This window comes from Portunus trituberculatus, chromosome 39 (genome assembly GCF_017591435.1).
Source record: "Portunus trituberculatus isolate SZX2019 chromosome 39, ASM1759143v1, whole genome shotgun sequence".
NCBI classification, from domain to species: Eukaryota; Metazoa; Arthropoda; class Malacostraca; order Decapoda; family Portunidae; genus Portunus; species Portunus trituberculatus.
This window is the reverse complement of record NC_059293.1, coordinates 9,772,432-9,797,861: the sequence shown is the minus strand read 5'-3', so window position 1 is coordinate 9,797,861 and position 25,430 is coordinate 9,772,432. Positions and strand designations below refer to the sequence as shown.

Below are 25,430 nucleotides of genomic sequence, written 5' to 3'. Positions count from 1 at the left end.
ACTGGCCACCGTTTTTTTTTTTTTTTTGTTTTCAAACAATTTTTTATTGTTTTCTATTGACATTATAAAAATCTAATTATTACTAAAGCTTGCAATTTTTTTTGTAGTTTGAAATTATATCAAACAAAAGTTGATTAGAGTTTATACCAATTTTGTGAACATTTTTGAAGTGTAGAACACCACTTTTCTAGATATTTGCTCCTAAGATTTTTCATAATTTTGTCCTTTTGTTATTTGTGTTCATCTGATTGACATGAAATTTTCACACAAGATTGTGTATACAATAGTGACTTGTAGCATGATAGATGTTAACGTATCAGATCCTCGCTTCTCTAGATAATATTATTCAGTCGTACTGAGGGTTGGGAAGGCACCATCAGCAGCATCATGGTAATCTGCCATTTTACTGCTGAACTGGACTCTTGAGTTGTTATTAGTGCGTTGAAGTGAGATAGTGATACAGTGAAGTATATATTACTTGCCTGGTCCAGCTTTATACCTCTGTCTTCAGTCTTTTGTAATAGTGTTATTGTTAGAATTGTGATGTATAGTTGTGATTATGAAGGTAGTGAGAAAAAAACAGTGTTTGAGAAGATAATAGCAGTCCTATGATGTAGAGAGATGGTGGAAAAGGGTGGCAGTGAGGTTAGGTTAAGTCCCGGGGCAAGTGAAGGTATCTGGCATCTTTTCTTGCTCGCCTCCTTGAGCCTTGAAACATATGTTCCCTCACAATAGGTCATCTTTTCCCATTTCGAGGCGACATCTGGCAACCCCGTGACCCGGAGGGAGGAAACAGTGCTCCAAGTGATGTTATGTCAGTGTTACTCAGTAGTGACATTGAGGACAGTGATGAAAATGAAGACAGTGATTTTTTTTATTGAGACAGAAGAAAGTAAAGACTCCAGTAGTGATTCTGATACTGATCTGAGAGACAGAGAGCAACCCTCACAGTGACGTTCACAAACCTCCTCACGTACTCCCCTCGAGCAATGCGCTGGTGTGTGTCACCCATGGTTGCCTCTACAGGACTGTGCTTGTCGGCCAAGTCATGAGAATCCCATTGTTAATAAGAGTTGCCAGATTCCAATTATTATAGAAATCCACAATACTTGTAAGATGTTGTTTCTTTTTCTTTGTCCTGTTGTGCACATCATTTCATATATCTGAGTTTGCATTTTCATAACATGAAAGAGCTAAAGTTCCTACTTTAGAGAGAGAGAGAGAGAGAGAGAGAGAGAGAGAGAGAGAGAGCATGCACACTGTATTATCTGAGCTTGGGGGGCATTTCTTAGGGGCGGGTTCTTCCATGGGTTTAGGGAAAATTTTTTGATATGCAATAACTTTGCTCTCAGAGGTAATAACATGTACTCAGAATAACACAGAGAAATATGCTTTTATAAAGGAGAAAATCTTTAAGCATTTTTGACAGCCCCGCTGTAACAGATGGAAAGTAAATCTTACTTTCCGTACTTTACGGGTTAAAGGTTTCAGAGAGACAAATGTAATCCCAAAATTTAAAATCTCAAAATTAAATAAGTAAACTGGTTTTTTGTGTGTGTGTATGTGTGTGGAGGGTAGGGAGGAATTCAGAAAAGTCGGACATTCCCATTTGTCGCACCAACCTTTTCCCCTATTAGTCTGAGTTAGCGAGGGTTGAGTCTGAAAATTCGCCTTGGCATACGAGTCAGAGTCAGAATCAAAGTCTGAAAAGACTGGAAATTCGCTTTGGTATATGAGCATTTGCTCAGATTACAAGTGATGAGCGTTAACCCACGTGGTTCCCACCACTGCATGATGAAGTATGCTCTCAGTGTACACACACACACACACACACACACACAATCGAGAGGATCAGGGTTCGAGTCCTGGAAAATGGCGAGGCAAATGGGCAAGCCTCTTAATGTGTAGCTCCTGTTCACCTAGCAGTAAATGGGTATGGGATGTAACTCGAGGGGTTGTGGCCTCGCTTTCCCGGTGTGTGGAGTGTGTATTGTGGTCTCAGTCCTACCCGAAGATCGGTCTATAAGCTCTGAGCTCACTCTGTAATGGGGAAGACTGGCTGGGTGACCAGCAGATGACTGTGGTGAATTACACACACACACACACACACTTCAGCAGACGTTGGAGCCTGACCTAGACGTACAGGTAACTCGATTTAAGCGTTTTTGTTATAATGCGACTGAAAAAATATTACAATTAATTCAATTTGCTTGATCGGTTTGCTTATACGTGATTTGGCCCAACCGCATTTTCAAACTGAGCGCCAGATGCAATTTCAAACCGTGCCAGAAAGTTCTACAGCTGGCCGATAGATGGGAGCTCTGCTCTTCTTGTGCCTCATTTGCAGTCTGACAGTACTGAGTACAGATGGAATCTCTTCAATCTGCCTGTAATTCACCAAGATGGCCCCAAAACGTCCTTCATCTTCTGCATGTGGGGTTATTTTTGATAAGTGGATTTTTTATAAAATGGTAAAGCTCAGAGGAAGATGATTAACTGTGGCGTGAGTGGTGAAGGCAGTGACGCAGTGAGTGTTGTGTTTACGTATTCTTTGTTTTGTTGTTTTCTCTTATCATTTTTGCTTTCTCTTATTATTTCTTGCTTTTCCCTTTACCTTAAATACACTTCTAGTATTTAGAATGGTAAATAATAAAAACATGTTAATTTAGCCAAATAAATAGAGTACAGTAATACTTCGAGATATGAACGCTCCAACATACAATTTTTTTATATACGACGAAAAAATTTAATAAAATTCATGACTCAAAATACGAAGATATTTTTAAGATACGAATAGCCATCGGTAGGTGGCGCAGCGATCGCTGGGCTACCCGTGTCCACCTGAACATTCAGTTCACATCGTGTATCGTTGTTCATCCTTTGTGCATGCATGTGTCTGTGCTTCTCAGCAGTGTGTATTTTTTTTCTTAAGTTTTGTGAACTCGAAGACCTCGTGATCATGGGTTCCAAAAGTAAAAATAAGAAGGGTAAAAAAAAAAAGAAAAAAAAGAGGATATGAAACACAAGGTAATTGCAAAATATGAACATGGTGTGCATATCTGTGACTTGGCCCTGTGTGCTAATGCTAGTAGTAACTGTAAAGTCAAACCATTGTTGGTGTATCATTCTGAGAACCCCAGGGCCTTTAAAGCACATAAGGTGTTAAAAGAGAAACTCCAGGTTATGTGGCGTGCCAATAGTAAGGCAAGGGTAACTCACCAATTCCTCCTCCGTACTACATATACGAAGTTCTATCACAGCGTCATTAAGTACGAATGCAAGTTGGAAGTTTTTGCTCACGCTAACTTGGCAAGTTTGGCGAGAAACACACAAAATAGCCTGTATTCACATACTGATTACACTTGGAAATTCAATAAATGAGTGAATATAAATGGTGTTTTGTCCACAAGCAACTCTTCCTCTTTGCAATGCATAAAACCAGAAGTCTGTAGGTGCTATGGTTACCAAAATATCACAGGTTGAATGAGGTAGTATCATCGGTGTTTGTGGCCTTGCGTCCAATCGGGTTCAGGGGATAGAAAACGGGCCCCTTGTATCTCTCTCTCTCTCTCTCTCTCTCTCTCTCTCTCTCTCTCTCTCTCTCTCTCTCCTGTCACCTGTTCTGATACCACTCTCATTCAAATGTTGTCTCCCCACTACATGGCGAGAGACCCAAGATGTAGAAGTAAGGCGCGAGGGAGAGGTAGCAGAATCGGACACCGTGTAATCACTGTCACCACCACCATCCATCGTGGGAGTTGATGACAGTAATGTATAGCTTATGTTTACTCCTGATGAATGTTGCCACCTCACAAGCAAAGAAGACGGGAAGAAAATAGCCAAAATACAGCCCAAAAACGCCTAAACATCTATCAACATGCCCCGAGTCTTGCGTGATGAACATCTATCGACGTGTCCCGAGTTTTGCGGGTTAAGTTGTTATTTTGGGCAATCTAGTACATTTATTATTATTATTATCATGCATACAATAATCATTATATTTATCTTATATCAAATCTATGTTTGGTTGGTACTCAAAGTATGTTAATCATGTTTATTGGTATTATGTTTATCCAATAGTCACATAACGATTCAGCGTGGATAAATCGAGGATTGGGCGAAAGCCTCCTGTATTCTTGGGCACCACAAATAGGTGACTGTAAAAACCTGGTTTTGCAGACATCTCCTCTATTGCTCCCTTTGTCAAGAGACGTTGGACCTCGGATTCTAGTGCCTTGCCCTTCTCGGAACCTGGAGTGTAAGAACGAAACTCCAAAGGTGCCGAGGTGACTGGGGGAAGAGATGTGAAGGGGATCTTGTAACCTTCGCGAAGGATGGAGAGAACCCATGCCTCTGCACCAATTGCCATCCAACTGTCTAGATTCTTGGCCAGACAACCTCCTACATTGGAACCTGGGAAGGCGGCCAATCTACTTCCGAAAAACTTCCCCATCTTCTTAGGGCGAGAAGCAGAAGGAAGACTAGAGGAAGACCTCTTATGCGGCGCTCTTGAACGAGAGGCCAGTTCTATGCGCCGTGTGGAAAGCGAAGTCCAGTGAGAAGTATCACCAGTGGGCACCAGGCGGGAACGATAATCTACCAGTGGGGTGCTAGTAGCTGGCCTTGGCTTAACCAGTGCCCGAGCTGCTGCTTGCTGGAAAAAAATGGAAGCAGCCTTATCTGCCACCCGAAGAGCTTCCTTAACCTTGTCCTCATCGAAGAGGAAGGCCGAGTCAATAGCTGACTTCCTGAGATCAACCTTGGTAGCAGTCTTAAAAACAGCGGGAAGGTGAGAGAGAATCGCCTCCCGTCTCATGACCTTGACATTAGTTAGAGCGAAAGCCGAATCTTGAGCTGTATCCACCATGGCAAACTGAATGCTGCAGAACAGTTGGTCAGCTAAGAGCTTCTCCTCTTGATCTGGTTGTAAAGAGGAAACCAGTCTGTAAAAGGCGCCAATAGCCCAAAACAGAAAATTCTGTGCCTCACGTTGGCGTGCTAAGATACCTTCCAGGCGAGACATATCTGCATGCTGTACCACCACCTGCGGGTCTTTACCCTTAGTGGTGAGGGCGAGGGCTAAGTCTGTGTTGAGTTTGGCTGCTTTCCCAGCAAACTCGTGTCCACTGACCCCATAGATCCTCCTGTACCGGCCGGAAGGGTAGCGAGCAAGTGATGGCTGGAGCCTTCATTAGCACAACGAAGAGCTTTGGTGGCGGCCTGTAGAGAAAAGTCCATTGGCTGTGCCCTAGTGAAGCGGATGTGTTTATCCTCCACCATCCTGACTTCCCTGGGGGCACTGGGCGATGAGATCCTTCCGCATATCCAAGAGCCTCCGGAAAACACTGGGCAATATATTCCATCATGGATTGAAAGATCGGAGGGGAAACAGGCTCTCTGTTAACCCTTGTGTCAGCTTCCTCCTCAGAAGAATCTACGCCGCAATCTTCAAAGTATCCAGAAGAGGGAACTCCTGGCAACCCTGGATCTCCTGATGGACCTCGGGTTCTAGTGTGCAGAGAAGATCCTGGATCCTGAAGTGATCCTAGAACAGATCCTGTTGCCTCAGGGTGAGGGGCAACAGGGTGAAACTGTTCATGGTGGAAAGAGGCATAGGAGGTGGCATCTGTACCTGGCGCTCCTGTGTGCCTTGTGGAACGAGAAGGGGCGAGAAGCATGGCATGGATCACACCCTTCTCAAGCTGTGTGGGCTTGACCAAGTCCTCAGTCAAAGCGCCCTGAAGTTGCACAGCTGGACCCTCACCCAGGGTCTGTGGGCGGAGGCGTTGTACTGGACACACATGCCTGTTCCTGCCCTGAACCCGTCCTGACGGAGATCCTACATGTTAAGGATCCAAATCTCCCCCCACCTCAGGACGGGATTGCTTTATCCTCCATGGATGATCCTTAGGGGTCCTAGAGTGTTTCCCCCCATGGATCCAGCAGAGGGACAGCCTGATCTAATCCTAACTCATCCCCGGGCCTCTCCTGCATGTCAGCTATGAGTGACTTCACACTCTGCCTTGCGCTGAGGCCGGGTGGGGGGTTGGTAGCGGACTGTACCGCACCTTGAACCGAGAGCCAGGGGGCAGCTGTAAGAGAGACAGTATTAGGAGCTAACCTGCCCTCTACTTCCTTAGACACCATAGCTGAAACCATATCAGGGAAGGAAACATATTTACTGCCTTCCTGAAACCCGAGGAAAGCAGCCTACTCCTTGAAAAAACTTGACTTATCCCAAGGAGACACTTTGGATCCCGGAATCTGAGAAATCGAATCCTCAGGCCCTACTGATCCAGGTACCGAATCCCTGTGAGACAGAACCGCGCCACGAGAATCAGAACATTTGGCAAAAAGCTCCTGAGACTGGCCTGAAGAGTTAGAGGCTTTCTTCCTAGCTTTATAGTCTCCCCTCTTCTGTAAAGTCTGTTGGTACTTACGGGAACTGAGCACCCACCTGGGACTCCACTCAGCACACTCCCGACATTTGTTGTTTACATCACAGAAACCATCACGGCAGAAAATACATACATTGTGTGGATCGTTGTGGGCACTCCAAGGACTCTCCTGCATCCAGACAAAGCACAGACTCTCCTGACAACATGTGAGGCCGAGGGAAAAGGTGATGAAGAGCCCAGCGGTGAGCCGATAGCATGGCGGGTTGAGTCCTGGCCGCTGCCGACACTGCAGTCACCGCCACAAACAAACTTGACGTCGCCGTAAGAAGAAGAAGGCGACGACAAGCCCCCCTGAACCTCCTGATGGCCAGCCATAAAACAAACAGGTCCTAGTAGAGAAAATAGCTGGGCAAAAAAAAGTTCCAGAGCACTGTAACAGATCCGCACGCAAGCGTCTCAAGAAAGAATGACATGGGCTGAGGGAGACGGTGTTGCCGTAAGTTACCAGGGGTTACCAGGGTGGAATACGACGACAGTTTTGAATGTGGAATAGACAGACGGCTGGGTAATAGGGAGCATTGTAAATGCTAATATATAAGAAGCAAGTTATATGTGAAACAAATAACATTTCCACGGTGAGAGATAGGGTGAAGATAGTCAGTCAGAGGAGGGGAGTTGATGAGACGAAAAGCTTTTATTTCCACCCTATTTAATAAAGCTGTAGGAGTGGAAACCCCCCAAACATGCGAAGAGTATTCCATACAAGGACGGATAAGGCCCTAGTACAGAGTTAGTAGTTGGAAGGGCGAGAAAAACTGGCAGAGACACAGCAGAACACCTAACTTCATAGAAGTTGTTTTAGCGAGAGATGAGATGTGAAGTTTCCAGTTAAGATTATAAGTAAAGGACAGACTGAAGATATTCAGTGTAGAAGAGGGAGATAGTTGAGTGTCATTGAAGAAGAGGGAGTAGTTGTCTGGAAGGTTGTGTAGAGTTGATAGATGGAGGAATTGAGTTTTTGAGGCAATGAACACAACTAAGTTTTCTCTTACCTAATCAGATATCTTAGAAAGATCAGAAGTCAGGCGTTCTGTGGCGTCCTTGCGTGATCTGTTGACTTCCTGAAGGTTGGTTGTCTGAAAAAACATGGAAAGATTTAGGGTGGTATCATCAGTATAGAAGTGGATAGGACAAGAAGTTTGGTTAAGAAGGTCATTAATGAATAATAGAAAGAGTGGGTGACAGGACAGAACCAGGAGGAATACCACTGTTAATAGATTTAGGAGAAGAACAGTAGCCATCTACCAGAGCTGCAATAGAATGGTCGGAAAGGAAACTTGAGATACTCAAGTTTCAGAGAGAAGGATAGAAACCATAGGAGGGCAGTTTTGAAATCAAAACTTTGTGCCAGACTCTATGAAAAGCTTTTGATATGTCTAACGTGACAGCAAAAGTTTCACCGAAATTGCTAAGAGTCAGTAATGAATGCCGGAAGATCACCAGTAAAGTGACCTTGGTAGAAGCCATACTGGCAATCAGATAGAAGATTGTGAAGTGACAGATGTTTAAAAATCTTCCTATTGAGGATAGATTAAAAACTTTATACAAGCAAGAGATTAAAGTTATAGGACGGTAGTTAGAGGGATTAGAACGGTCACCCTTTTTAGGAACAGAATGAATGTAGGCAAACTTCAGCAAGAAGGAAAGGTATTAGTCGATAGACATAGATGAAAGTGTTTGTCCAGGCAAGGTGCAAGCACGGAAGCACAGTTTTTGAGAACAATAGGAGGGATCTGATCAGGTCCATAAGCCTTCCGAGGGTTTAGGCCAGCGAGGGCATGGAAAACATCATTACGAAGAATTTGGATTGAAGACATTAAATAGTCAGAGGGAGGAGGAGAGGGAGGGACAAGCCCAGAATCATCCAAGGTGTAGTTTTTACAAAGGTTTGAGAGAAGAGTTCATCTTTAGAAACAGATGAGATGGCAGTGGTGCCATCAGAATGAAATAAGGGAGGGAAAGATGAAAAAGTAAAGTTAATAAGAGATGTTTTTGGCCAGATCCCAGGAGTCACGAGGGGAATTGAGTTTGAAAGGTTTTGACATTTTCTATTTGAGGCATTCAGAATAGTAGTAACGCAAGTGAAAAAAAAAAAAAAAAATACAGAGAAAAACGCAGTTAAAGTTTTGCAACGTTCAGAATACAATAACTTTTTACTGAGATGAGGTAGAAAGCTCTATTTTTTTGCAAAACGAAGCTCTATAACAAGGGTTTGCAACCATCGTAAGCAAAATGTAATTACATTCTGAAGTTGCTCATTAACTGTGGGTGGAGGTTGGAAGACTGAAGGTAAGGGCAGAGGGAGAGTGAGGGGAGCGACAATGGCGGGCTCTCATTGGCTGTCGTCAGTCACTTCACCACATCCCTGCCTCCCCATTGGTCACTGAGCGGTCTGGGTGGAGATACTTTGGTGTAAAATTCACTGTGTGATGCTGATACAGTTGACTAATGCCTTCACTACTAGTGGAATTTCATCCTTATTGCCAAAAATAATCAGAAGATAGTGCTAAACCACAGCTTGCTGAGACATGCCAGGGTGAAAATGCAGGCCACCCATTGCCTATCTGAGTACATACATCATTATTGACTTGGAAGTTGCAAATTCAGAAAGCTAAAGGCGAGACGAAGAAAATGCTATACAAACATCAAAATTGGCTGGGGTGGCGCTTAAGTCACTACAATTCTGAACGCCTCATAAAGCCTCATTTATGAAAGTGTTTGGTAAGTTGAAGAACAGACTTGGCATGATTATGGGCAGAATTATAAAGTGCAGGAGATTCAGGAGATGGAAGACTCAAGTACCTTTTATGGGCAACCTCTCTCTGTCATGTACATGTATAGCATGAGAACAGGCTGTGGTAAACCAATGTTTAGAAGGTTTAGGTTGAGAAAAAGAATGAGGAATGTACGCCTCCATGCCAGACACTATTACCTCTGTTATGCGTTTAGCACACAGAGATGGGTCTCTGACACAGAAACAGTACTCATTCCAAGGAAAATCAGAATAATACCTCATCAGATTCCCCAACTGGCAGAGGCAAAATGCCAGAGGCACCTCTGCTTTGGGGGATCATGAGGAGGAATAGGAGAGATAAGACAAGAAACAGAAATGAGATTGTGGTCAGAGGAACCCAACAGAGAAGATAAGGTAACATCATAAGCAGAAGGATTAGAGGTAAGGAAAAGATCAAGAATGTTGGGCGTGTCTCCAAGACAGTTTGGAATACGAGTAGGGTGTTGTGCACCAGTTGCTCTAGGTCATGGAGGATAGCAAAGTTGAAGACAAGTTCACCATTATGGTTAGTGAAGGGAGAGGAAAGTCAAAGCTGGTGGTGAACACTGAAATCTCCAAGGATGGAGATCTCTGCAAAACGGTAGAGACATAGAATGTGCTCCACTTTGGAAGTTAAATAGTCAAAGAACTTATTATAGTCAGAGGAGTTAGGGTAGAGATATAGACAGCACAGATAAATTTAGTTAGAGAGTGACTATTGAGTCTAAGCCAGGTGGTAGAAAACTCGGAAGATTCAAGAGCATGGGCATGAGCAAATTAAGTTGGTGCGCACATAGACGCAACATCCAGCTTTGAAGCGAAAATTAGGATAAAGAAAGTAGGAGGGAACAGAGAAGGGGCTACTGTTAGTTGCCTCAGACAGCTGTGTTTTGGTAAGAAAAAGATGAGGAGGTTTAGTAGAGGAGAGGTGGTGTTCTAGATTGAAAATTGGATCTAAGACTGCGAATGTTGCAGAAGTTAATGAAAAAAAGTTGAGGGAGATGTCAAGACATTTTGGGTTGCCACCAGGAGAGCAGTCTGACCTGCGGACATTTGTGGCCCCCTCCCCAGATGGGGACTCCGAGGCTGGATTTGGAGTCGCCATTATTCTAAATTTTTAATTTTTAAGTGAAGGGTGTGTGTGTGGTAAGAGCATGTAGTTTTATGAGAAGTAGCAGGGTTGTCTTTAGAGGGCAGGCTGTGACTCCCCCCTTGAGTTGTGAGACACAAAGGGAAACGTTCAGCGAGATCACAACTAGCTTTAATGGAATGTTCACAGCACCCCCTGAACTAGTGCTATATTAGATCTCACTAAGAATAAATTATCATTTCAGTAGGTGTCTACTACCTCCTTCAGAGAGTTTACTACTACGTATAATTGTACCACGAGGCTCATGAGGGGTTTCCCTTAAATTCACTGCACTCATTGTAGTGTTACTTCACGAGCTTTATTTTATGGCATATCCTAGCCTTGATGCTTAATCCACTTGATCCCCTTTTTCCTGTCCTGTTTGTGTTCCTGTATGTGTCACCAGTCTAAAGGTCCACAGTATTGTTTTCCGCTGATTCATCTTTCCATTGAGTCATCTGTGTCCTGGCTACATGCACTTACTTGCCTTATCTCTCATTACACCTGTCGTGTCATTTTCTGCTGCTGCACCACCTCCCGATAATTGGCAAAGTTAATAATGTCACGAGGGTACTTCAGGTCATGGCAGACCCTGCCTGTCTGACTTCTGTGTTCCTGCACCTTTTGGCTATTAATACACAAATCATGTGTCTACACATTGCCCGTCTTGTGTTGCCTTTTGCAGTTCTCAACATCCTCCTCAATGTACATCAATAATATGTACAAAAAAAAAAAAATCTTTATTGACAAACTTTTGAAAACATCATAAATGGCATAGAAACCATACCCACATTCCAATAAACAGGATCTGAGAAAATGTATTTAAATATTGATAAACTAAATGTTACATTAATAGTAATAATCATGATCTACATTCTAATTTTCTACCAAAATGTTTAGAAATCTGACGGTTTGAGCTCCAGTTATGTAAAATAGGGAACCAGACATACCAGTATTCAATGTCTTGTTCCAATAAGGATCATGTGAAGATCTCAAACTCATATGAAGTACAGTGGTGCCTTGCAATACGAACTTAATCCGTTCAAAATTTTGTTCTTATTCCAAAGCATCAAAATACATGTATTCTTATGGAAGTAATTATAATTCGTTCCAAACCACCTCCCAAGACCAAAAAAATTCTGTTTTCCACCTAATTTCTTACTTTTTGAATACTATTACTATATATACTACTACTATTATGCTGTAACTGAAAAATATAGGAAAATAAAGCAGTAAAGTAAGCAAAATGTAATATAATGAAAATTCAACTTCTCGTGGTCAGAAACAAGCGTCACCACATCCTCATGTGACTTCTTCAAGCCAGCACTGCACACTCTTATATAAGCCAATAAGATTTTTTTTCTTTGATATACTGCATTCATTATGGAAAATAAATCAGGGAGTAAGCAAATTGTAATATAAAAATACAACTTCTTCACGGTCAAAAACAAACGTCAACGTTTTCTGGTCAAGACGGTCCCTGACCACAACGGCCCTCTCTGACAGCAAAGTGTTTACCATGACAACCCCACACCAAATTTTAGGTTATTGTCCTCTTATTTCTTTCATTATGTTAACACGTTAACTGCGGATGGCAACTCAGCATTCCTGAGATAGTGTTTCGTAGTATGGAGCATTAAAAACCATAATTTATTGGTACACCGGTGTACTGTACCTTGCGCATATAGTGCATATACGTATCCAGGATGTAACACGACTTTCTGTAAATATTGAAAGAGGTAAGAGAACATGCATTTCTAAGCACACAATGTTATATACACATATGCACTTTAAGGTTTTATTTACCTGTAAGATGATTTAAAAATTTCTGAGAGGCGCAATAGTCCATTGCGTTGTTTATGAGGTGACGACGACTGTTGCTGGCTTGCTGCAGCAGCCGGAAGTGCTACTTGGCTAAATACCGAATGTTTTAATATTATGTTTTGCAATCTTAAACATTTAAGACATTGTATCATCAAGTATGCAATTTACTGATACAGTGCATTGATTGCTGTGATTAAAAGCACTCATGTACAGTACTAATGTGGTACAGTACCTATCACTGGGTGAGGAAGGATGGGGGAGTGGGGAGTGACTGATTTATTAATACAATGTCTTAGTATAAGATGCTCTGTTAACAAGTATAATTTAAAACCATCTTACGGGTAAAAACAAAACTGAGGCCGCCATGGTAAACATGGGGCCGTCGTGGGGGGGGGGGCATCAGGGGCCGTCGGGGGGGCATCAGGAGGGGCCGTCGTGGTCAGGGGCCATCTTGACCATGACCCAGCGTCAACACATCCTTCTCAACTGACTCCATCAAGCCAGCAATATGCACTCTTATCTAAACCAATAACAATACAAATATTGTTTCTGAACTGCTTACTTATCCACGGAAATACAAGTATAGTGCTTACTCTAATTTTGTGAGAAATTGGACGGCATTGTGAGTCGCAAATTTGGAAATTGCAAAATTGGAAGTAATATTCCTATGGGAAAAATTGAATATGGTGGACCCCTCATCCATGGTCGCCTAATTTTTCACTATTTTCCTAATATTTTGCCCATATTTATATCACATATATATTGAGCCAGGTATCTTTCCATATGAATGATCACAGTGTTTGTACAATGGCTACGAGAATAAAAAATCTGTCCACCATAGGTTTTTACAGCTTTTTAAATTTTCTCACTGTTTTTAAACACAATTCTCACAGTTGATTCTCCTACACCAAACTCTGGAAATATCACAGTTCCTTTTTCCATCTCTTTTCATCTTAATTATCTTCATCTTCTGCTCCAAAGTTAGCCTAATGTTTTTCTTGGTTGGTGGCGCCATGTCGCACAAAGTCGAGCACAAGGATTCCTCCAAATTTGCAGAGAGAACTCCGTGGAGGTGTACGTAAACAAATGGAAGGCGGGAGGGAGCGGGGCAGTGTTGCCAGATGAGCTAAGTTGAATTACCGCCAGATTTTTTGGAAAACTAGCCAAAAACCATCAAACTATGATAAATATAATATAGATATGATAATATAGTATATGATAAATATGAATAAATTAATAAAATATTGCCTATTGTATTATAATACAGTAATATATAATTTGCGGGAACGCTCTCTCTCCTGCCACCACTCGCAATACCGGGAGAAAGGAACAAGATGGGTCAATTTTTAAAATGGCAATTTTTGGTCCTTGGTCGCAAAATTGGCGTATCACAAAATTTCAACTCGCAAAATTGGAGTAAGCACTGTATATTTTATATCTCACCAAGAAATACATAACTAAAATACAGCATACTGACATAAGTGCTTGGTGCCCTCACACCTACACAAACATATCCGTGTAAGAGCTGATACATGATTGGTTAAGTGTCCACCATCTTGAAAACAATGGGCCAATGACAGACCTCGATACATGACAGATAGCCTCAAGCATAAACAAACTGTGCGGCATAAAGGAACGCGGCTTCTGAAAAGCGCCAAGATCATGCCTAAAAGGCTCTATCGTAAGACCCACGATCGTGCCTGACTGGCTATAAGGGTTAAGGCTTTTAATTCATTAGCTGGATACTCTCTCTTCCCCTCAGATCTTCTAGAGTCTTCCATATGTCTGTCTGTATGTCTCGTGACCATGTGTGCTGCTATGCTAGGCAATGATCTTAACTAAAAACACTTAATATTATTATCCCAGGCACTACAAAACAACAACCAAACAACTGCAAACAACACTCCTGAGGCACTGAGGCAGCATGGTGGTCCAGCATGCAGTCAGCTGATGCGCAGTCTGTTGACCACGGTTGTTACTGTTTGCACTCCAAAGCAAAGTTCGTCCTCCGATGCAAAATAAAACACCATTTTTTAAATTCATAATCCAAGTTGTTCGTACTCAAATGCGTTCATACTCCAAGGTACCACTGTACAGTAAATCCCTGTTATCCGAAAAACCGGATTACAGTAAAACCTCGCTTGACGAACGTCTCTAGGGACGAACAATTTGGGAGACGACCAAAAAATTAGTCAATATGTCGCCCCAGGGGACGAACAATATTTTGGGGGACAAACAATACTTCGGGGGATGAACGCGCTGGCGAGCCGTTTGTGTGAAAGCCAACCCGGCTATTACTCAACAACAAAACAAAACATAAGCACAAAAGAAAATAGAAACAGGAACATACGAAAAATATTACTTAACAATCTCCGTGCCACCACGATTTTCTCCTGTTTTTCCTGGGCATGGTGATGTTACCAGTGCGCTTTACTGTAGCTTCCTCGGCATTATCCTCGCTGCTCTGGTGGCTCTCAGCGTTGCTGTCATCATCATCCTGGCCATGTCCAGGTACTGCAGATTGTGACATATCCATCGCAGCCGTTTCCTCGCTCGCCTGGCAAGGAACATCGCCCTACTGCCCACTCCTCTCACACTGAGCATCACCTCCGAGGATCAAAGGAACTTCCTGGCCACGTACCTTTAACTTCTCTTCTTGGAAGTCCAAACTTGCTCCCACATGCGTGAGGAAGTCAATCCCCAGCAGGCAAGGGTCTTCCAAGGCAGAGATGAAGACCGACAATCTTTCCATGTTTCCTACGCCGATGTTCACTATAACGGGGCCCTACGTAGCGGCACTGACTTGTGACGCTACACAGCTGTTGTGTTGCTCTGGCACGCTGCGCACATCCAAAGTCCTCTCTCATGAATGTCTTCTCGGATCTTGTCTGTCTTCCTCCCTATCCTCCCCTCCTCCATTCCATCATGCCATCAACGTCCAGTCTCTCATTTTATTATCATTTTGATAGCATTTAGGTAAGTAAAACAATTTAGGCTTTTTATAATTATTTTGTTCATGTCATGCATAGGCTTTTTATAATTATTTTGTTCATGTCATGCATAGGCTTTTTATAATTATTTTGTTCATGTCATGCATACATTAAAGGTCTATTTTGAATGGGTTTTATGGACAAAAGTATGATTTTTTTTTCTGGTCTGGAACGAATTAATGGTATTTCAATACTTTCTTATGGGAAAAATTGATTCAGGGGACGTACAAATCGAGTGATGAACAGGATTTAGGAACGAATTATGGTCGTGAGCTAAGGTTTTACTGTATCTGAAATCGAATTGCATGCTAAAACGTTCTAAAACATTAAAAACATGAAAATAAATAAAAAATAACTAGATATGTACTATTAACACATTATTAAAATTATCCCATGAACTTTTTCTTTCTCCATATTTGGTGTTTGTAATTTGGCGAATATGCATTATGACTGATTGGGATCCCTAGTTAACATTTTTTTTGCCTACTCATGGTGAAAGAATTAATTCGGTTCGTGTAATTCTGTCACTTCAGTTTGGCTTCTGTAATTCGGTTTTGCATATTCGGGCATGGTCGGTAATTTGTCTTCAGTTCTTCATTTGATTTAAGGTGTATCAGTACTTGGCACTCTTTTTTGTTTTCTTTGTCCTTTCATTTGCTAGCCTAATGTTGAGCCAGGTCAAGAGCCATAAGGATGATCAGATTTTTTTTTATCTGTCTAAAGGTCACAAAACTAACTTTCACCAAAATGTTTGTGGTAAAGATCAGAAAATGTAATTTTATCAGTGTTTGTTTGTTTTGCTTTAAACAATTCAGATAAACTGTCATTACTCTTATGAATATAATAATTGTACTGAAAGGAGAAACTTTACCTTTAACAGATTCTACACTATCCAAGACTCTTGTTATGTGGCTGGCCAGGACGTTCCAGAATGTGTTCGCTTCTTGTTGGACTCCTGCTCCCATACTTCCTGGAGCTCCATAGCACCCGACCCAAAGTCAGATCTTGGTGAGGTTGATGACAGGACTGGAAGAATCTCTGATCCATATCGCATTGGAAATAGAGAATTTTAGTAAACTATTTTTATTGAATGTTATCACAGTAACAGAATCATTTTAACTTCAACCATATCATCCTGAGCTTGGAAGACAGCTGAAATGTCTCCATATATTTCAGTGTACCTAAATCCTAATTGTCCTTTTTTATCTTAAGATGCTGGGGCCAGTAGATACATGATCACTGTCTAAAGCTCTGGCATGTTGCAAAGTGTTGGCTGTGTTATGTTGATATGTAGAAGTGCTTCAAGTTTTAGGAGGAGGTAGGCAATATGTGAGAAATGTGATAATTCATTAGAATATTTTTAGGACATTTTAATATATTTTATTTAATATTTGTAGGTGAATTGTTGGTGTGCCAGTTTTTTGGATTAGTGCCATAAGAGAAAATAACAAACATAATTTTTCAATTTGTGCCATGCAGAAAACAATTGAAAAATATTCACACCATATCTCTTGATCTTCAGTTAATATAAATATGGTAACATTGCAAGTTTAGTTTGGTTTCCAAAACTTGTCATTTAAATAGATTTTTTAAAGATTTAAATAAGGTTCTGAGTAATTTATGAAATTTATCACAAAACATTTTTTCTTAATTGGTTTTATTGCTAAAATAAGAAGCTGTAACACTCCTCATTGTAGGTGAACATTACATTTTGCAAACCTCAAATGATTTATTTAAGTTTTATTAGTTGAAATTTAACAAGTTATACACCGGGATATCATTACATTCAAGGATTCCATTCTGCTCAATACTGGCATGACGAGAAATCATACACAGGGATCTCTTGATTTAACTTGGTTTATGTTTAGAATATGCAATCTTGGAATAACTTGGTTAAAAAAGATTTACTTGGTTTGTTTAGAATATGCAATTTTGGGATAACTTGGTTAAAAAAACTTGGTCATTTTTTCATATTACACAGATTATTTACAATAACACAATGTCAAAAAAATCAAGTTGTGTGGCTAGTTTAGTTCTGTGATGTGGCCATCAGGTGTTCCCCATGTGTACCACCAAAATGCTGTCCTTTTGCATGGTGCTTCAAGCTCATTGTTAATAGTGATAGTGATGGGCAGGAACTGATGACCCAAATATTCAAGGAACCAGGTCCTTAGGGCAGGTGGAACCATCAGAACCAGTTCCACGTGGAATCAGTAGTGTGTGGCTGAATACCAACACACCCAATACAAAGCTATGTAATGGTAGAGCTTTAAATAAACATGTACAATAAGCAATAATAAAGGGGGTATCACAATGCACAGAACAAAGAACATCTGCCTGAGGTAGTAGGAATTTGCCTGAGATTTGTGGGGGAAAGTTGGGATGGTTTGATACCCATTCAGACCCTTCGCATGCTATCTCAGTAAAAAATATGTATGAAATATGGAATAAAAACCTACTTCAACTCAAAAACATGCATAATTCTTTTTATATTGGAATATTAAATAATATTTTATCAATACTTTATCAATCTAAAAAGATAAAATTCATATTCATGTCGATAGTTTGCACTCATGGCAACCATCCTCAACTCTAAAGTTGCCATTATGCACCTCTTGGTTCTTCTTTAGCTTCTTGCAAGTGCAATTCTAGCATGAAGCACATGCTGAGGTATTAGTGGCATGTTTTCGTTCCGATTCATTTTAATTAGTCTTGGTCTTTGTTGTTGGGCCGTTTACCTAGCACAGCAAGAACACAGACAGTTTATGTGTGATAACTTTCCTGGTTTCATACCAAGAACATGGCCTGTGCTCTGCATATCATAGACCAGTGTGATACCCTCTTCAAACCTAATTTTTTCTTTTCAATTTTGTTTGATATCTCATATCCTTCAACTGAATGTCAACTAAATGCAATCTTCTAGACTTTGTATGTACTGTACAGTTTACTTCACTAATCATATTTACTTTATGCAGTTTTTATGTATCCCTCTCATAATTTGAGAAATTCCTGTATATGGAGTCAATTTTCTATGGGTTACATGTCATGGCCACTTTGAATCTCTAAGCATTTATCACTTCACAAGACCAGTTTGCAAAGTAATATATTTTACAACTGAAAAATTTAACAATTAAAAACAAATGGAAATTTGTACTCAAGCAAAGAATTGCAATATTAGTTATGATGCAGAGTTGATGTAGATCCTTGCTAAACAAAAGCGCATAGGAATAATGTGGAGTGAGATGGTGCAGGAAGAGATCCTGGTGTATTTTTTCATTTAAAGTTGAGCTAAATAATACATAGAGCTAAGATGATCCAAGCTGCAATAGTGATATCATTATTAAGCCATCAGTTACTTGCACTTGTATAGCATTGTGTGTCATAATTCCACATGAATTTGAATATTTTTATCTGAATATTTTACAATCAATCTAACTTGAGCAATGAATAGTGCAATGAGATAATTTAGTAGAGAACCAATTCCTAAACTAGACCCTGCTGTGAATTTTAGTAAGAAAACCACATGGTACAAATTATAGCTGATACATGCACTATCACAACCCATTTTAGTTGGATGATGCACAATTATGCACATTTATCTACTCTACTCTTTTCTCTTATGGAAATTATGCAACAATCTCAAGATTTCTCAAGATTTTTTTTTATTTTCTGCCATAAATCATTCCTGGCACAACCACAATAAAATTCAAAGCAATAAGTTATGAATTCATATCAGACTATTGAAGGAATCTGTGATACTGTTCATTAGATGCCATCTTGTTAATGTGTTCTAGGATATACATAAAATATTATGAAGCACGGTCATTTTGTAATGTCATCACTGAGAACTCTGAGTGAAATTACTCCAGTGAATTTAAATGTTTGATAAATAATTGGCTTCTGACTTAGGATTTACATATTGGTAGCTACAACTTGACTGAAGATTACTAAAGTGTTCTGTGATTTTAATGAAGTTATGAATCTGTTGCACACATGTGTTTATCATGCTCAAAATTTTAAAGCTATTATGCTTTGTATGAAAATAACAGGTAAGATTCAGTTAAGTGGTCTTATTATGTATTTCATGAATTTTGAGAATGTAAATAGAAAACCATGTCAATACTCAAATTATCATGAATTGTATGAAATGAAAGTAACAAGTCTAAAGTTTTGTTTTAGTGATTAATTTTCATGTTATTACAGAATACTTTGCATATTGATCTATATAACAATAATTTGAATTTCAGTGTCATTATCATTTAGTAAAACAATTACCAAGTGGATGAAGAAGAAAGAAAATAGCACATGCCTCTTCATACATAGACATTTTCTTTTCAATAACGAGTAATAAAACCTACAATAAAACACACCTGCAAGGTCCTCAGGGACACAATGAACCATCCTCTGTCACATACTCAGGCACTGTTCTTCCTAAAGAACAACAAGCAGCCAACATGATATGCAGACAAAAAGATGAACACACAAAAATAATTATGAAGTCATTCATCCCTTTCTCCAATTCACTTAGGAAATTCATTGCAAATTTTAAGTTGACGAAACAAATTATAGGGATACAGAAAAGCAACATACATCTTGTACAAAAATTTGCCATCCTGCCAAAATTGTATATGTACAAGTGTTTAAATAAACTTCCAAGATGATGAAATAAGAAGTGCCAATGTACGGAGATGGTGTATTGCTGGCCGCAACACTTCGCTCCTGAAACATTGATGACGCTCATCATGTTGCTGCTAGCTTGATGTTTTTATTTTGTTTGAATACTGCATTTTTATTTTGTCTGAATACTGCAAAAATCAGTCATGTATATAGAGGTGGAGTACTTACCTGGAAAAATTCAAGGAAGCGTGCTTTTGGAATGTAGTTGCTGCAGTTATGATATTGTAACTAGTCACTTGATATTCACTTAGATACTGACTACATCTAAGCGAATGGTGCCACAGCAGCTGAAAAAATAGGCAGATTATAAATATTTATTTATAAGTGTATTTGTTTAAGGATATAGTAGCCAGTGGCCTTTTTAGTCTCATTGACATCATGAAAGAAGTAAAAATGAACAAAAATAAAGTTACATCATGAAAATGTCTTAAGTAAATCTACAAAATATACAATTCAGCAAGCAATATATATATCTAGAGGGAATTAAAAATGAATACATTACTGCCTTTCAAGGTGGGAACCAAAAGTCTGTTCACAACTAGCTTGTTACTAGAGTCTAAGTGACGGAAAAAAAAAAAAAATAAATAAATAAGTTGGGACCTTGCAAGCCAGTCCACGTAATAAATATTACTCATGGGTTGCAATTGACAGTATAGTTGGGACGATTCAGTACCAACAGTATCTTGTTAAATGGTGCCAATATGCTTATTTTGTTTGTTTACTTAGAAATCTTGAATCTTTTTGATAATTATTATGGTAATTTTAAGGCTTAGGTTTTTTGTAGCTGTTAATGTTACCTGTAAAGTTTTTATATTATTATTATTATTATTATTATCATTATTATTTTACTTTTAACCCCTTAAGGGCAAGTGGCATCTATAATTGATGCAATGTAAAAGGATAGCATCTTTAGTTGACGTGCTTTTCACAGGTGTAATTTAAATTTTCTGCAAGAAATTTTGGCCAGGGAACATCTTTCCCTCATAATGATGTCTTCCCATAAGCTTCAGTGTCCTACAAACTATGGTAAAGCCTACAGGTGAAAATATCGTTCCTCTTCCTCTCAAGCAAGATAAAGGATGCTTTGTGCCACAAAGCTTGTGCCTCAGCCAGGCCACAGCATGGCATGCAACCATCCATTCAAACATAGGCTGAGAAAGAGGGAAAAGATACTTCATCACTGACATCAGATCACTAAGAAAGTTAAAATTTGTTGGAGACTGAAGAGGAAGGATTGACAAGTACATGATGCTACAGCATTTTTACCAATAGGTCATTTAAAGATATAAAAAAATTGGTGATGGAAAATTACCTATTTTTGTGGAACTGTTAAAACTAGCCTGGCTGGGAGGGACATCTACAAGGAAATGTCTGTTCTTTAGGGGTTGAATTTAGTTGATGCTAAGCAATTGTGACATTTCTGTTTGGTATTTTTTCATAAAATTATCTTTAAAAATTTGTATGGAGATATTCCATGGCACTCTTAGATTACTATCAGAACCTTTTAGCATTAGGATTTGTGTGTCTGTATACTTATATAGCTTTAAGTTGCAAGTGTTTATGAAGATGCCAAAGAATGTTTCCAAGCACAAAATGTATATCATACTTGTGATGTATCATATCATAGTTTGTATGGTAAGATACTGTGATCAAAGGAAATAATTATAAATCTAGAATATTTTTTGGTTGTTGTAAATATATACAGTTATTTAATGATAAAGTTGTGAAAAGTCTACCATTTCTTTCTGGTCCTTTAGAAATGCAGAAAAGGGACTATGAATGACATTTTGTTGAATTAAAAGACGTACTATATACTATAGTTGTTAGCAGATGCATAATGTTTTTTTGGGGCATTATTACATTATGTTAATAAGTGTTAAAGTATGATAACATTGTTGCAGTTCTCATAGTTTGTTATCTTAAAATAATTACAAATTTATTTGCCTTACCTGCAACTATGGGCACCAGTTTCACATGAATTTGTAAAACACAAAATAAAGTATGCTATATGACTAGAAACCTCCTCAACTGTTGGGACTGTACAGCACAGCACAGTAATCCATTTCTGGTCTATTTGTGCAGTTGCTTGAAGTTGTTTGTGATGGATATATAGAGTATTATGGAAATCCTCAATATCAAAATATTTATTGATCATTCATGGCCATTCATTTACTATTACCTCTAATGTTTTTTCAGTAGCAGTCTTCTCATCACATTAGTATCTACATTAGCCTAAGTGTTCATGCTGCAGATTATAACAGCAATCCTTTTTTGTCACAAAGTTCATAAACTGTTATTATGTAAAGATATACTAAACCTTTATTATTAGGCTACTTTCTTGCCAACTATGGATATGAAGATTTTTTATGTTAATAGTTTGGTCACATTGTATATAATGAAAAGAGTATGTGTGGAGTATGAAGTGAGTAATAATTTGTAGAATAAAGTTTTGAACTAAACTAAGGCTGGAAAGCTGAATACTACAAGCACAAAGTATATTAATATATTGTACATTTCATTTGTAGATTGTACAAAGAATATTTAAAATGTCAAAACTGTACATTTCCAATAAACTAATACAAAGTTTTAAATCTTTCCATGCGTCTTTTAAGTATACTAACTTACTGCATTAATTTAAGTACTTTCAGGTCTCTGAATAGACCTGATAGACCCAATTCATGTTACACTTTTAATGAATGCAGTGGAATGATGGTTCTGACATAGCTGAGATAGGGCTCTCAACTATCAAAATATTTTCAAACTACCAATAACATTAAAATCTCATGCATATAATAGATTATAAACACAAATGAGTTAAAAAAAAATATCAAAAGAATAACAAATAATAACTAGTACAATATAGTAATAATTGTTAAAAACTCATACTAGTACAGTAATAGTTAAAATTTTTTTTTTTTTTTTTTTAAGAGGGAATGCTGCCAAGGGCAACAAAATGTTAGAAAAAAAGGGCCCACTAGAGCTGCAGGTTCCCTAAAAGGTCAAGAGACTAGTCCAAAAGCAAGGGTCAAATGTCTCGAGACCTCTCTCTTAAAAGAAGTCAAGTCTTAGGAAGATGGAAGTACAGAAGCACGCAGGGAGTTCCAGAATTTACCAGTGAAAGCTATGAATGATTGAGAGTACTGGTTAACTCTTGTATTAGAGGGTTGGACAGGATAGGGATGAGAGGAAGAAGAAAGCCTTGCACAGCGAGGCTGCAAGAGGAGGGGAGGCATGCAGTTAGCAATATTAGTAGAGCAGTTAGCATGAAAGTAGCAATAAAAGATAGAAAAGGATGCAACATCTCAGCAGTGAGAAAGAGGCTGTAGACAGTCAGTCAGAGGAGGAGAGTTGATGAGATTAAAAGCTTTTGATTCCACTCTATCTAATAAAGCTGTACGAGTGGAACCCCCAACCATACGAAGAGTACTCCATTCAAGGACGGATAAGGCCTTTGTACAGAGTTAGCAGTTGGAGGGGTGAGAAAAACTGGCTAAGACGTCACAGAACGACTAACTCAGTAGAAGCTGTTCTAGCAAGAGATGAAATGTTAAGTTTCCAGTTAAGATTATGAGTAAAGAACAGACCGAGGATATTCAATGTGGAAGAGGGAGACAGTTGGGTGTCACTGAAGAAGAGGGGATAGTTGTCTGGAAGGTTGTGTTGAGGTGATAGATGAAGATATGGAGTTTTTGAGGCATTGAAAACTATTAAGTTTTCTCTGCCCCAATCAGAAATCTTAGAAAGATCAGAAGTCAGGCATTCTGTTGACTTCCTGAAGGGTTGGTTGTCTCTGAAAGGATGTGGAAAGTTGTAGGGTGGTATCATCAGCATAGGAATGGATAGGGCAAGAAGTTTGGCTAAGAAAGTCATTAATGAATAATAGAAAGAGTGGGTGACAGGACAGAACCAGGAGGAATACCACTGTTAATAGATTTAGGAGAAGAACAGTAGCCATCTACCAGAGCTGCAATAGAATGGTCAGCAAGGAAACTTGAGATAAAGTTGCAGAGAGAAGGATAGAAACCGTAGGAGGGTAGTTTTAAAAATCAAAGCTTTGTGCCAGACGCTATTGAAAGCTTTTTGTATGTCTAATGCCACACCAAAAGTTTCACCAAAATCTCTAAAAGAGGATTTTTTTTTTTTTTTTTACGTAGGGAAGAGGATCAGCCAAGGGCAAAGAAAACTTAGAAAAAGGCCCACTTGAGCGCTGGCTCTCCAAAGAGTAGAAAAAGTGCCAAAACCGTCAGCCAGAATTAGGGGAGTAAATGCCTTGATACCTCCCTCTTAAAAGAAGACAAGTTGTAGGAATTTGGAAATACAGATGCAGGGAGGGAGTTCCAGAGTTTACCAGTGAAAGGGATGAATGATTGAGTGTACTGGTTAACTCTTGCATTAGAGTTCGACAGAATAGGGATGAGAGGAAGAAGAAAGCCTTGTGCAGCATGGCTGCAGGAGGGGAGGCATGCAGTTAGCAAGATCAGTAGAACAGTTATCATGAAAATAGCGATAAAATATAGAAAGAGATGCAACATTTCGGCGGTGAGAAAGAGACTGAAGACAGTTAGTCAGAGGAGGGGAGTTGATGAGACGAAGAGCTTTTGATTCCACCCTATCAAGCAAAGCTGTGCGACTGGAAACCCCCAAACATGCGAAGAGTACTCCATACAGGGACGGATAAGGCCCTTATACAGAGTAAGCAGTTGGAGGGGTGAGAAAAACTGTCGGAGACGCCTCAGAACACCTAATTTCATAGAAGCTGTTTTAGCAAGAGATGAGATGTGAAGTTTCCAGTTAAGATTATGAGCAAAGGACAGACCGAGGATATTCATTGTGGAAGAGGAGACAGTTGAGTGTCATTGAAGAAGAGGGATAGTTGTCTGGAAGGTTGTGTCGAGTTGATAGATGGAGGAATTGAGTTTTGAGGCATTGAAAACTACTAGATTTTCTCTGCCCCAATCGGAAATCTTAGAAAGATCGGAAGTCAGGCGTTCCGTGGCGTCCCGCGTGATCTGTTGATTTCCTGAAGGGTTGGACGTCTCTGAAAGAACGTGGAAAGATGTAGGGTGGTATCATCAGCGTAGGAGTGGATAGGGCAAGAAGTTTGGTTAAGAAGGTCATTAATGAATAATAGAAAGAGAGTCGGTGACAGGACAGAACCCTGAGGAAAACCACTATTAATAGGTTTAGGAGAAGAACAGTAGCCGTCTACCACAGCAGCAATAGAGCGGTCGGAAAGGAAACTTGAGATAAAGTTGCAGAGAGAAGGATAGAAGCCGTAGGAGGGCAGTTTTGAAATCAAAGCTTTATGCCAGACTCTATCAAAAGCTTTTGATATGTCTAACGCAACAGCAAAAGTTTCACCGAAATCTCTAAAAGAGGATGACCAAGACTCAGTAAGGAAGGCCAGAAGATCACCAGTAGAGGGACATTGGCGATCAGACAGAAGATTGTGAAGTGACAGATGTTTGAGAATCTTCCTATTGAGGATAGATTCAAAAACTTTAGACAAGCAAGAGATTAAAGCTATAGGACGGTAGTTTGAGGGGTTAGAACGGTCACCCTTTTTAGGAACAGGCTGA

The 25,430-nt window shown here is 39.6% G+C and overlaps 1 protein-coding gene across 2 annotated transcripts in view; it reads left to right on the top strand.

Annotated features, from left to right (window-relative positions):
• LOC123515419 (xylosyltransferase oxt-like) overlaps positions 1-22,437 on the top strand; it is a 44,589-nt gene extending 22,152 nt beyond the window's left edge. For both annotated transcript variants that reach the window (XM_045273964.1, XM_045273965.1), the window contains one exon: positions 16,055-22,437. In XM_045273964.1, the coding sequence (XP_045129899.1) occupies positions 16,055-16,247 (193 nt within the window). In that variant the 3' untranslated portion in view covers positions 16,248-22,437. The remainder of the gene's footprint in view (positions 1-16,054) is intronic.
• The last annotated feature ends 2,993 nt before the right edge of the window (positions 22,438-25,430 follow it).